We start from the raw sequence: 14,824 nt of genomic DNA on the forward strand, positions 1-14,824 counted from the left end.
CGTTTGAGCACTGAGCCACTCCCTTTGGCTTCCAACTTTCCATGGCAGGCCAGGATCCACGTGGGTCTGTGGGATCAGGACTGAGCAGGCAGTAAAATCTCAAGTTGTGCCATATCCCATTTTCCATGGCAAATTCAAGGATGTGAGTTTGCTTCCTTTGGAAAAGAAAAAGCGAGCATCAGCTGCAGATGTTGAGAGGCAGATGTGAACATGCTCTTTGCTTCCTTGCTGCCCCTGCGCCCCTTCCTATACCTGATTTCTGATCTAAAACATTCTTGTTTTGCCATTTACACCAGCAAACCATCACAGGTTCTGCTGGCAGAGTGACAGGGATGTTGGCCAGTGAAGTGGGACAGTGGCAGAGTCAGGGGCTGGTGCCCGCTTTGGAAACCAGGGCTGGGACCCCAGCAGAGCTGTGGAGGCTGCATAATTGCAAGGTCAAGTGAGTAGGGTTAGGTCCTCTCCTCTTTGGAAATCTTTAATTGACACCCCCCCATAAAACCCCTGATGAAGGTCATTGAAAATGTTTGTAGTAAAAATAAATTATGTCTTAATTCCTATCGTTTAAAGGAATAAAATTCTGCTCTGTCCCCAGCCTGCTCACTTCATCAAAATCTTCCCTTTAAATAAATTCTGCTGTTGTAACCTTGTCTACTCCCAGGATATCATTGCTGTCTCTTTGTCTGATGTTAATGACTTGCTTGGATGTGCACAATTAAAATATGTACAATGATGCACAGACTCCAAAGCTATTAATCAGCAGAGGAGATACAGGTGCTGAACTGAGAGTCCAAGTGTATTTATGCCCAGCTCCCAGAACTGGCAGAGCTGGGCACCTGATTTGTTCCTTTTAAAGGTAACAAAATGTTAGGCAGGAAAAGCTCATGTTTGCTTCTGGGAGCTTTGAGCCTGGACAAAAAGAGTGGCTTAAAATTAACTCCTGCTGGTAATGACTCTTGATTACTAGGGTATTAAGGGCCCTCAGCAAAGCTCTTACCCTGCTGTGAGCTTCTGTGTGCACCCTGGTGCTGTTTGTTGGTACCTCAGCTTCAAACAGTAAGGGCCAAGGCAAGAAAGGAGTCACAAAGTTTTTCCATTGAGGGCATCAGGACCAATATTTGAGAGAAAAGATTTCAGGAGGTGGGTGGTCCTGAGGTTTCTTGATATCAGTGGTCTCCTTGCTGGCTCAGTTTTCAGAGTATTTCCTGCTTTTCTCATGAAGGTTAATTGAGGTTTAGTTGCTTTTGGCCACATAAAAACCAAACTCTTGGCAATTTCTGACCTCGGGATGTATAAAAAAGAGGGAATCAACTTTCAGTTGCTGCCACATTATGGCATCTGCACAGGAGGCACGTACACTGGATTTATGTGCACTCCCTGTCTCAGGGCAGGATCCGAGTGTGGCCCTGCTCCACGCTGGGAGGAAATCACAGCTTATAATATTCAACTGGTTACTATAACCCCCACCCACCCCCAGGTTTAATATTAGAACTATTTTTCACGTTGAAACCGAAATAGTACAAAATATGGGCTTGCTGTAATTGTTGTTAGATTATGTGTCACCCTGATAAGATGTAACAAATATTTTCCTACACAGCAGGGCCCATTTCCCTGCGAGTAATGGATGGAGAAACTTCTCCCAGTGTGCAGGCAATCGGTCGTAAAAACTTCGCTTAGAAGATTAATGTGTGAAGTGCAACCTTTGTGGAAAATAGGAAGAAAAGAATTAAAATAAGTTTGTTCTTTCACATGTAATATTAATAACCAAACCTCTTCCGTGGGAATGTTCCTCGCTGCACGTGCCTTCCCACTTCAAGGGGCAGATTTGTGTCAAGTGAGTTTGGTTTTGGTTTGTTTTTTTAAAAGGTCCTTCATCTGTAGTTATTGTGTATGGTGCAGTGATGCTTTCAACAGAACTATGTTTATCAGTTATTATGGAAGACTATTTTCATGGGCAAAGCTTTGACATCAATAATTCTGCTGGACAGCACTTAATAGGCTAGAGAAACCTTCGCCCACCACTTAGTGTAGAAGAATTTTCTCTTTATATCACAGCTTTACATCTTCCCCAGACACTTAACGGCCACTAGAGAGTTGGGACCCCTGGGAGAGCTCTCCAGAATGTGGCCAGAGACGAGGCAGGGCCTCCTTTGCTGCTGTATGAACATTTATGTGCAGAACTGAAAAGTGAGGCCCTTCTTGTCAAGAGCTGATCTGCACAAAGTCATGTCCTTCGGTAGCAGAGCTGAGGGTTCAGGAGCAGCAGGTTGGTAGGTAATAACCCCTCTGAGCTGCACATTAAAGGGGTCTTGCTCCTTTCTGGGGAATGTTTGGTATCAGTCACTGCTGTGCTAACTTGGCAGATGTAAGGATGGTCTTGCATTATGATTTTTTTTTTTTTTAATTGGCAGAGGTTTGGCAGAATGCCACTTCAGCTGGATTGCTGCTGCTTTCCCTATGTGTATTTTGAAATCTTTTGCTTCCTAAAGTGTGCTTCTGTACCTGCAGGCAGTCTCAGGTGACAGGTATCATCAACCCTGAAGGCAGCTATGGAACTAGGGTTGGATGGAACTGCTGATTTGCAGTGTGTGGCTCACTTCTTCCTAGGTCTTTGCTTGCTGAGGTCTGGTAGGTGATGCAGCTCAAGTTTCATAGATCACTTGGTTAACTACTTGGGAGGTATTTCTTCTCAGTTCTACAGAGCTTGAATTTTTATAAAGAATACTTTGTAAGCAAAGAAAGAATTGATTTACCAAAGGAAAAACAACTTTCTGCCCTTTCCTGCCAATGGTAGGCAGTGAGAACAGTGGTCTTAAGATTTCAGTATTGCAGGAGACACCACCCCTCACTGCCACAGAAGGTCTTTTGCTTCTTGTGCAAACAGAGCCAAACTGTATCAGTAAAAGGCCAGTATCATCAAACGTTGACTGGGGCTTTGAGCAGCACTGGCATTCAGAATTATTTAAGGCTTATTAAAACTTCTTTCTAAATGGATCAGTCAGGTATTTCAGAATGCTCAAAGAAAAATGGTACTTATATTTGTAAATAACTACATTAATCACCCAAACTGCAAAGGGGGAAAAAAAAGTTCCATTTTGATCACGCAGCAGCTTAATTCACTGCATCTCTTTCCTTTGTGTCAGAGCATTTGGACAGCAGGTGCCATCCTGCTGCAGGAAAAGGAGGTTTTAGGAGCTGTGGAAACCAGTGGTAGTTTCATTCATTTGGAGTTAGTGGGAGGGTTTTTAGGTTTGAAAGCAGGACTGCTCCTTGGCCAAAAATATTCACAGATAAACCAAAAATCATTCATTAAATATCTGTCACTGCTGTTTAGTTGCAGATGTAAAGAAAGGAGTAGATGGATTATTTAAAGTACAGAAGTTAATTAGGGCTGGCTGACAGAGTACTGAATTTTACTTTGAAGCATGGGGCAGGTTTTTGCATGACTGAGATGGCAGAATGTGATCAAAACATGATTAAATCCAAACTATCCAGCTTCCTTCCAGCCCTGCTTCCCTCCAGGCAGCAGCCTCTGCTGTTCAGTCGTTTTCAGAGCTGAAAAATCATTCACAATTTCCACAGGCAGCACTTCAGCACAAGGAAGGGACCAGCCTCTGGGGCACACAGAGGTGAGGACAGAGGTTTTTAGCAGCTGGATTCCTTCCCCAAAAAGATGATGACTGAGCTTACATGAGAAGTCAGAATTCTGCAGTTGAGCACAGGAGCTTTGTTATATTTGATACATAGCAATGAAGCCATGCAAATGTATTTTAAATAAACATGCATGCTGGGGCTCTGTGATAATTTTAGCTTCTCCAACTACCAGCAAATCTTAGAAGAAAACCTCTTAGGAAACCAAAATGAGTAACAGAAGTGTTTTCCACCTTTTTTTTGAGGAAAAAAAAAGCAATTGCCAGTGTTTGTCTAATATTGCTGAACTTCCCCCAGCGCGATAAGCCCATGACTTTCTGTGAAGAAGTCACAGGAGGCTCAGTAGCTCTATGTTTGGTATTGGTCTGAAAGCTCCTCATTTAGGAATGTGGTTTAAAATTTTTGAGCTAAAAGCATAAATCAAAAACTCATCTTCTCTACTTTGCAGCTGCTAAAAAGGAGTATTTATTACAAATGGGCTCCTGTGACAAGTTATTTCTTCCTGTCCCACCCCACCCTAAGAACTACACTTATTTAAGTGTACATGAAGTATTTTAAATCTCTAAAGGTTCTATTAGAGAATGTGAAGTTAATCACTTTATAACTATATTTTTCCCCCTAGTTCATCCATTTACATGGTTGCAGAGATTTGTATTTTGGTGTTACAAGTTTCTTAAAGTCATTTATCCTCAGGGTGCCGTGAAGCAATCAAGTGTCTGTGCTGTAGAGACCAAGGGAGCATACTTTGTGAACAAGAGACAATGGCTAATTCACACCAAGTCTGTGCAGAGCAGGATTTCAGACCTTAATTACTGGGCTATTCTTGTCACTATCACTCTGATAACTTTCATTTTAATGCATTCATACATTTTTAGGTTGCAGTTTTTTTCTGATTCTGGGTGCTCAAGAAAAGGGGGACAGAATATAGTGAAAAATGATGGAAAATTGTTTTTATTTAATCTGCTTTAAGAAAACCCAAAGGATAAATTACTCTGGAAGAAAGGTTCTAAATAGGTTGATGATGATGATATATTTCTGCATTCTTCAAAGTCTTCAGAAGTGATAAAAATCCAGATCTACAAGAAAGTAAACACTTAAAAAGTGTTCCATTACTACTTCTTTCCTTTGCTGTAGATCTGCTTTTGTGTTTTACTCATATTTGGTTTGTTAATCCCAACTTAGTTTGATTTGTTTCTTTAGGAAGGCCAATGCCCAGGAAAAACACAGGAAAGCTTCCAGCATTCTTGTAATATTTTATTATAAAGCACTTCAGACAAACTTTGATTCAAAAAAACCCAAAACTTCTCATCTGTAAAAGGAACCTATTTTAAAACAACATTCATAAAGAAAATAGACTGTTTTTAGAATCAACTTCAGTTAGAGCTCTTTTGTAATGAAATCTAAAGACAAAACTGGGTCAAGAACTATTCATTTCATACATACTCATAAAAGGGAGACTAAGATGTTACACAGACACCATGGAACATCTTATTGTTGATAATGAAACAGGAACAATTGATAGTTAATTCTGGCCTAGCAAAGCAGTCCAACAGTGAATATGTTTCAGTCCCCAAAAGAAAAACCATTAACATTTCTCATTCAATAGCTAAGCCAGTCCTTGGTAAGGGTTAAAGCCACTTCAAAGCAGCTAACATGACAAGCTCTTCATTTCATGTACTTCTCCTGTTGATCAGCCAGGATTTTTGCTGAGGATTTGGCATCATAGAAGAGTTCACTTATCTCTTCAATATGCTCTTTCTCAATGCTGTCTTTCCCATTAACCTTGGCGAGCAGGTTAGCTGGGGTCAGTAACTGCACAGCATACCTGGAATCAAACAGAGAGGGATGAATAATGACAGTTTAGTACATCCCAGTGGATGGAATGGGTCTGAAATCGGCTGGGACACACTCAGCTCTATCAACAGTATAAAAAGTCTACAAGACACTCTAGCACATACATTCCTCCTTTAAGAGGAAAGAGGAGGATTACAACTCTCTTTTAATGTTAGTACTGCCCTTAAAAGACTGCTCTGGCAGGAGGGTTGGACTAGATGATCTTTCAAGGTCCCTTCCAACCCTTAGGATTCTGTGATCCTGTGATACGGGTGTATGGGAGAGAGTTGTCTCACTTCCAAGAGTGAGTGTTTTTAGACCCACTTAAGAGAAAAGCCAACTGTGCTCAACTTACCGCAAAGTTGTCTTGGTACCAATGTCCCCTAAATGGTTTAGAGCTTCTTCACTAATATTAATTCCTTCTGTCTGAGCACGAATTTTTATGATCTGTTGGGATGAATGAGTAAGTGAGGTACCAGCCCAAACAATTAGCATGTTTATATCACTTAGCTTAGTATCTGGAAACTCTGTCAGCTTAAAGATGAGACATGCTATGAAACAAGATGGTGTGCAGAGTTATCCTGCTGTAACTCACCACTGAACTAGAATTTGTAGAATAGGTAAATACAATGTTGAAAACCTGATTACCACAAAAGAGAGATAAAGTAACACATCTGGACTACTAACTCTTCAGGATAATTCTGCATGGTTAGCCAAGTGTTATTCTACTAGTTATTCTACTAATAAGGAGTAGAATATGAGAACTCAGACAAGAAAATGGAAACGTATGCAGGAAATGAGGAACAGCTGGAGTGTTGTGGACAGCTACACCAGTCAATAAATTTTGCAGCACATCATTGCTGCTATACAGTTGAACCCTCCAAAAAGCCTTGCAGAAAGCTACACCCTTTCCTTAGCAGCTCACAACACTTTTTATTCAATTGACAAGATGATAGTAAAATAAATCAAAAAGTTACTCTCTACGATTCACCTATTCCTGCAAGAAGAAAAAAATCACTAAGAAGAATCTAATCTTTCAAGAACAGTTTCAGGCTTGTACCAGTTGGAAGATCTTTACAAAGTTGCAAAGCAAGATATCACCAATAAGCCGGAGCATATAAAGCTGTAACAAAAGTGGCACAAGTCTCTGGGTAGTCTGTATTACCAGCTGAGTGATAAGGGGCAGACTGGATAATGATGTTGTGTTGTAGTGCTGAGATAACTCTGGAACTGCAAGTCTCATATAATACAGGTATTTTTCACTTTGGCAGCTTTGTAAACAAGATATCAAGAAGCACTCGTTTAAATTAAAGCCATAAAAATGTGCTCAGGGAGTCAGGGTAGAGAACAGACTGATAGGGAGGGGCTTGGAGTGGCAGGCAGTCGTGCTACAATATTAATACTGAATATTGGCAAAGCTGCTGCAATTTCAGATTGAAGATTTTTTCTATCTTTCCCATCATCCAAACATCACTTTCCTTTCATTCCAATGCTGCTGCTTTACTCTTCCCCTGCTAGAAACAAGGTATCTCGAATGACACATCTTTAGCAACATTTTAAAGTAACTTTTATTTAGCAACTTGGTGGCACCTTACTGAAGGATGGGAGCCCAAGCCATGAAGCCAGCAAAGACAGACATGAGCAAGCTGCTATGAAGTAGGAAAGGAATTGTTTATCAGGTAAATACTTTAGGAACAAAAAGACCCAGTTATTACCTTTACTATCTAACAACAGGCACATATGCAAAAAAGTTTGAATACAACACCACCTGACTAGGGTTTGCACAAAAGTGAGTTTTATTCCTGTTATGGTTGCACTAAGGAAGCTGTGGATCCTGCTCTCAGGGCAGTGCTACACAATGGGATTTCTAATTTATCATAGAGAAATATTTTGAGCTGGTTATGAACAAACTTTCAGTGGATAAATGAACAATTCTTGTGCTGATGAACAAATCAATTGTGAAAGCCAAGGCAAGGAGTCTCACAGAGAAACATCAGCAGTGAAAACTTCTTCCTAGCATGAAAGAAAACTGGGAGCAAAAACAGAGGAATGCATTTATGGATCTCTTGTTTTTAACAGCCTTCCCAACTGTATTTAGTTAGAAAACAGTTAAGTGTAATAGCTCCTCCTCCTCCTGAGAGAAGTCATTCAAAAACCTTATTTAAAGGGAGGAACATATTATCTGGCTATGGGAACACAACTTATGCAACATCATGTCTGGGCTCTATTTTTAGCTTTAGGAAAGGATGCTGTAAACACTTGTTTTCCCTCACCCCTGGGAAGAGTGGAATTTGCAGCACTTACCCAGCTCTTCTGAAGATCAACAGCTTAGAAACTAGTTTTGTAACCGTGTATTATCTGCACAATAATACAGCACTCTAGGCAGGTACTAGAGATAGCAACCTTAACAAAAAGTAACTCCACGTCCATACTTCTGCTGCCCTCATGATAGGGAAGCTCAGACCACAGCTTTTAACATCTCCAGACAGAGTACCGGTCACACTTTAAAATTTGTTTTGCATACAGACAGAACATAATTGTATTATTACATCACTGGGCTGCTTCTCCTGTGATCTACACCATTATGCTTTAAAGGGCTCTTTTACGAACAAGAAAACCATCCTGAGAATGGTTCACACCAGTCAATGTGAAAAGCTCCTCAGCCCAAGTGAAATGAAGCTTTCCCTCTACTTTTATATTCGATATATGCCTCAGCTTCACCTTGGCACTTATCCAGCAGCAGGAGACTATTATCTTGTGACAATGCTCTCCTCCATTGACACTATCTCTTAAATAATACAAAGAATTGACACGATAAACCCTAATGTCTTCTGCATTGTGTCACTTCACAGCATTGAGACGCTAATGAGGGGGATCTTTGACATGATGCATCATAATGGCACCCAAGCATTATAATCGATACACAATACACTGTGATGGCCCCACAGGAAAAGTTCCAGGCATTCAAAGTCTATCTCTGCAATACTTACTGTGCTTACACCTCCAAACTTGACTAGAAACATGAAAATTCTCCCACTTCCAGGAGACAGCCCTAGTAGGTTAAAGCTAGAGCACAGGGCAAAAATGCAGTGTCCAAAGTGGAATTTCCCAATCCCTCTCATCTCTTGTGTGGAGAAACAGCCTGAGATCTGGGACCACAGGTCCCAAAATGTGACACTTCATCTCATACCAACTGAAAAAGTACTACTTGCTCCAACTGCAAACTCTATGGAAGGCAGATCTCTGCAAGACAGGAGGTTAGGTAACATTCATGCTATTTCATGCAAGTGAGCTGTCATTTTCAGCCCTAGGTAAGGTTACCAACTCAATTCATCAATGGGTGGAAATCGGAGAAATGACATGGACAGTTTTACCCAGCTTATTGTAAATGGTTACAAAAGCAGCATGTATTTAAGAAGCAGGAAGCTTTCTGCCAGCAACCCTGGTGACCAAAGAGTGTCAAACAGCTCTGTAGTAAGAGAATATGCAGAAACATAGCAGTCACCCCTGTGGACTAGTGTTGTGCATACCTGCTTCATCTCCTGGGGTGTGTACAGCATAGTTCGGATAATCATTACTCTATCCAGCAGGTCCCGTGGTATTCCATGAGGAGACACTACATCCTCTGTGCCTCTGGAGGAGACACCAAACAGAAAGAGATCAGATTCCAAGTTCAATACATTCATTGATTTGACTAAAATCAATAATAAGTGTCTAGTTTATAATCCTTGTATCTTCCCATGCAGACACACTCCCCAGAGACAGGAAACATTCTGGCCTGAAGTTTGTACTGGGCAGCCTGAGGGAACCCGTGTTACTTCTAGAGCTCTTCAACATGCTACTAAAAATAGTCAAGAAGTGGTGCTTTCCTTCATGCTTTCCTGCACTGTATCTTACAATACAGTCTTCTTTAATGTTCCAAGTCACCTTCCAGCAAGGAACAAATAATTCTTAGTAACTTGTTTAGCAATCTCCACAGAAATCATACACACTATCAGCCACTTAGAGAATATCTGAGCAAGCCATTACTCTGTTCAAACCTTCCCCCAGTCCCTCCACTGAATACTGCAGTGGTTTCCATTCCATGCTTCCATGTTAGATATAACTACTATATGGAAATCTTCCTTTCTCAAAGTTTTTTCATAATAAGATGTGCAGTGAATCCAGATCTGAATTTGTTCTACTCTATACAAGACAGTGTACAAGACAGAGAGCACTGAAATGTCCCCTTTAAATGTTTTGAAAGGACTTATCACCTTCAATTCTAAGCAATGCAAACAGAGAAAGATTAATACCACATGAGCCAGTAAAAGGGGAAGGAATAACTGGTATACAGCTGAATTAAATAAATTTAAAGAGTGGCCATCATTGCTAATGACAGCTTGTTTAGCTGTAATTAGACCTAGACCAAAAATTAGCTGTAAAACTTCAGGAAGAATCTGAAAGAGGAGAGCACTTTACTGAACATGTGCAGAATGTCTTGTGTGGGTGCAAAATACTGAAGTGGAGGAACGAACTGGAGTGGAGATGAAAAGCAAGTTAGTTGGCAAGACTGAGAAATCACAAAAAGCCAGATCACCATAACAGGAAATAATGAAGGGTAGGGAGAGTGTGAACTGTGACATGCTTTAACAGTAAGAACAGGAAGCTTAAATCTGGAGCAATGAGGGGAGCAAACAGAAAAACAATCCAGAAGCAGCAGGAAGCTACAAGATTAGAGGTTTGTAGTCTTGGTGCTTTTTAGATCCCTAATGTGCAAGCAACAGATGTGCATCCAATGAGAAAGGTAATTGTTACAGATCACCCAGGAAGTAAGACAATTCAGAAGCTGTTAGAGGAAGAGTGATGGGTCAGTGCAAATAAAAGGAGGAATTCCATTGTGCTTTAACTCGGTTAGCCTGGCATTAAATTGTCTGATCCTGAAGCTCCCAAGCAGTTCTTGAGCTCTGATGCAGCTTGCAACCCAGGCAGGGACAAAAGCCTTCAAACTGTTACAGCCAATTCCAATGTTTATGGACTAAAGCAAATTGGAAAATTCAAGCTTAGACATCATACCTGATAACACAGTTTCCTCGGTTGGAAGCAAAGATGACAATGGGAGAAATAGAAGATTCCAGTGCCCGGTGCAGGTATGTGAAACATTCAATATCCAGCATGTGAACCTCATCAACAAAGAGGACACCTGGGACTAGCTCTGCAATGCCTTGATCAATGTATTTATTTACCACCTTGTTTATTTCTCCTCGAAGTTTGTCTGTGAACAAAAAGCAGCAGTTGTTCTGCCAGTCAGCCACACAGCTTTGCAAAAGACTGGAAGGAAGTAAAATTCTTGAGTGTTTTTTTGTGGTTTGGTATCTTACCACCACCACCACAGGGAAAACTGTGATGCTAAATTCTGTGGCACCCACTACAAAATATTTCTGAACTGACCTTCCAGCACTTCACTGGGGCAGCCTGTCCTCCCACACAGCGTGTAGGGCACTACAGTTGTTGTGGGTTTAGACAGTTTGGGGTGGGGGTTTCAAAAGTCAGTCAAACCTCAGTTTAAAAACATAAAACTTGAAGTTTCCAAGCATGGCTGAAAAGAATATCACTGAAAGAATAAAATGTAGTTATTGTATTTCAGCAAAGAACAACAACAACAAAAATATAGGGCTATATACATTTCTGTGAACATATGGACCTCAAAGCTATGCAGGATATAACATGAATAAATCTGACATTAAAATAATCAAAGTGCCCTCTGGAACAGAGGAAATACTTTAAAAGACCACCATTCAAGTTAGGTATGGAATCAGACTGATCTAAATTTAGGTAGTCACTTAACTGAACACCATTTCTTTCCAAGCAAAAGGGAGGACTATCTTTCTTTAGATCTTTTTTTTTTTTTCTTCCAATGACCTGTAGGCAGGAAAAGCAGCAATGCACTTAGAGCACCAAGCTGCTGTAGAGGTGTCTAAACCAAACCAAGGCTAGAGCCTTTAGAAGCCATTTTTCTGCTTCACAGAAATTGTGTGGTTGCTTCCATGCATACTAGCAACGTTTTTTAGATATATTTTTTTTAAATTATTGTTCAGTTTGGCTCTTTGTCAGAGTGTGAACCTCACATTCTTGGTCAGGAGTGTTTTGAGAAAGGAGGGTGGCACTAACATTCCAATCTCATTCTCCCCAGGAATATAAGCACAGAGGACAGTCTCTCTATTATCCACATATGTGTGAACCAGTAACTTGTACTGTTTCCAGCCATCACAACTCTAGTGGCTGTATCACTGCTTTTTGAAATCTGAATATTTATAATATTACACAGGCATTCATTTAGAGATGGTGCCTATTTTTAATCCTTTTCTAACTTGCAAACATATAGGTTATATTGGTCTAAAAATACCATGCAGGATTCATACCAGTAATCTCAGTTTTCTTAGGCTTCATCAATTGTCCCATCATAGAAAGGATGTCTTGCCCACCCTAGGAAAAGAAAGTTACAGCTATTAGGTCTTGTGGTGAACAAACACCAGGGGATTTTTACAAATCAGGGATTGGTTAAAGAAACTGTTTCTTGCAGCTAACTTTAGTATCAGCAATGACTGCTCATGTGTCAAGGGTTAGGTCACTTCACTGCAGCAATATTCCAAAAATAATTTAGCTACCTCCTCTTTCTTCCTTTAGCCTTGTTCATTTGGAGAACTTAAAAAAAACAAAATGAGAAATCATCTTCTTAAAAAAATTGTCACAGAGAAGCTCATAAGGACTAAAATTGTCAGGGATGAACCCCTGATGCTGGGTTTCTGTTAAGATACAGCAAGGAGTAATTTTTCCTGCTTTCAAATTTTTGCTGCAGTATGTTCAGAGCTCTACTGGAAGTCACAAGGAAATTTAAGAAGAAGTTAAGAAACATTTTGGAAGGAAGCAGGGACACAAACAGTATCTGTAACAGTAAAAAATACTTAGTGATCTTTTGCTTGCAGTTTCCATTTCACAGCAGAAATAACCCTAACACAGAGCAGAATAAAATAATCTGTATTCAAATAAAATGATGCAGATCTGGCTGCTGCTGCCTCACATCTGCAGGCAACTTTCCTTCTGGGGAGAAAGTAATAGTCTCTTTTGCTGCTCAAGAGGTGTAGCCCACACTGCTCTTTTTCTGGGGGGATGGGGCCCAGTGAGGAAGGGAGAGCTAGCTTGAGATTATGCACTAACTGTAAAGGCAGATGATCCCAAATATCCATGTGGAAGCTCCACTGTGGCTGTAGGACATCACCTGTAGTGTTGGGAAATGTATTCTGATAAATATTCCATGACTAGCTCTGTGAATCCTAACGTAGCAACTCCCCCTTTAACCTGCAGGGCAGAGCCACCTGCAGCATGACCTCCCTCCAAAGAGAGGCAGACTGGCCTTCACGATGTAACACCTTCTGCTTCTCCTGTAGTGGAATCTTTGAGGGTAATTTAGGACAGCTCAACTTGCTGCATCTCCTAGATGATTCTAGTCACCATCACATCTATGTCAAGCAATATTTCTGCACAGACTTCATCTGTGGAGTCAGATACCTGAGGTCGAGCATTGGCCACATCCAAGTCATGCAGGGTGACATCCTGAATAATTTCCTTTTTCTTATGCACATCACCCTTTGGCAAGGGAACATACTCTTCAGCTTCAAGGTCAAATTCTGTAGCATAGATATCACACCTGCCTTGCCTCTGAGAAAAAGTAAGGAAGAGAAACCCAGGTATAGAATTAGTTTCCATGCCAAAACCTTGAGTGACACAAACTTGATACAGATAAAGGGTCTGGTTCACAATTCCAGTCCTACATGAGCCTCAGTTGACAATTCAGACATCCGACTCCCTGCGTGGCAACAGGCATACCCTATCTACTGATCAAAGCTCAAAAAACTCTGCTGAAAAACACTTGATATTTTCAGTGGTAAGAATATTCAATTTCTTTCTCCTCCTCTTATAACCGTATGCAATTCTTGCTAAAGGACAAATCCAGCAGATTAACTAGGAGATTGGAAGAACTGTTCAAGACTCCTTTGTAGGTGGGTGATTTATTATATGATACAAAATATTATGCTCATCCATTAAACAGCAACTATGGCTGTACACTACTTTCTAAATCAGATATGAAAAGAATGCTAACTAATGCAGCATTCCCTTCTCCACGTATATATCTTGTGGAGAAAATACCAGAGCGATAAAAGAAAGATTAAATACACTGCACATGTCAGCCTGAAAATGACTAAAGTTGCTTGGTTTCCCCCCTCATCCCTTAAAGATGTCTTGATCTTACAGAAAAGAAAACTCATCCAGACAGCATCAGTGATAGCTTTCTTGCCAGATGACCTTAATTGTGAACCAGATGACCACGTTCTTTCAGTGCAAGAGAAAATTTTCTCTCCCGATAAGGAAAACACTGGGCTCTTTTTAGAACTCCCATGTAACCATTTCATGTCAGTTAAGGTTAATAAATCAGAGCCTTCTGACAAAGGCAGAGAAAGGTCTGCAATACATACACCTGCAGAGCAGTGCAGAACTCTTCTTTTACCTTGACAGCTCCACTGTTTGCTTCGATATAAATAACATCACCAGTTTCCACTCGCTCCTTCTGCAGGCTTTCAAATATGCTTGGGTCCAGCTGAAGACAAGTGAACATCACAGGTGGTCAATAGTGTTCCAGATTGTTGTGGAAATCAAGAAAGAGAAATTTAGTCTAAAGCCCATTCCCACCAGATAAAATTAAAACTATGACTACCCCCAGCAAGACTGCTAGGATTTTATAAAGCTGTAACACCTGGAGTAGTGATAAAGAATACATGGGAAAAGAAGATGCACAGAACTTAGTTTCTCACCAAAAAATCTGCTGAAGTGCCAGAAACATAATGATACCAGTTACTTTCACCAAGTATGCCTTTGTGTAATGTGACCATGTATTTATACCTGGGATGCCGCACTTCTCTTGCTAACAACACTTTTATAAAGCTGTGGCTGTAGCACTGGATTATATTACTTGATTTCCTGAATCTGTATCCTCTGTGGAGCTGCACAAAGGAGACTGAATGTGGAATACATGAGGTGCTTTTGTTTCTCTCAGTAGAGGTTTTTTCACTTTTGTTTTAAATCTTCTTGTTTTCAGAGTGAACAAATGCAAGATGATACTAAACAACAGAGACAGCTTTCAGTTCTCTAGTACTGTAGCTGACAGGGAAATTGAACAACATGGACAGCCACTTGTACAGGAAAACAAAGGGAAGGAAGGTCTGAGCTGGCAACACACCAGCTCAACTTCCAGTTCAAATTAAATATGAACTGGAGCATTCCTTCCTGGGTAGAAAGAAGGATA

The 14,824-nt window shown here is 40.6% G+C and overlaps 1 protein-coding gene across 1 annotated transcript in view; it reads right to left on the reverse strand.

The window, feature by feature from the left end:
• Positions 1-4,884: 4,884 nt before the first annotated feature.
• RUVBL1 (RuvB-like AAA ATPase 1) overlaps positions 4,885-14,824 on the reverse strand; it is a gene marked incomplete at its 5' end in the record, with an annotated part of 16,133 nt that continues 6,193 nt past the window's right edge. Inside the window, 7 exons of the mRNA XM_010001601.1 lie at positions 4,885-5,476; positions 5,840-5,931; positions 9,015-9,117; positions 10,540-10,738; positions 11,886-11,949; positions 13,033-13,182; positions 14,030-14,119. Coding sequence (XP_009999903.1) covers positions 5,317-5,476; positions 5,840-5,931; positions 9,015-9,117; positions 10,540-10,738; positions 11,886-11,949; positions 13,033-13,182; positions 14,030-14,119 — 858 coding nt within the window. The remainder of the gene's footprint in view (positions 5,477-5,839; positions 5,932-9,014; positions 9,118-10,539; positions 10,739-11,885; positions 11,950-13,032; positions 13,183-14,029; positions 14,120-14,824) is intronic.

The sequence above is a fragment of the Chaetura pelagica genome, unplaced genomic scaffold (genome assembly GCF_000747805.2).
Source record: "Chaetura pelagica isolate M959 unplaced genomic scaffold, ChaPel_1.0 scaffold1037, whole genome shotgun sequence".
NCBI lineage: Eukaryota > Metazoa > Chordata > Aves > Apodiformes > Apodidae > Chaetura > Chaetura pelagica.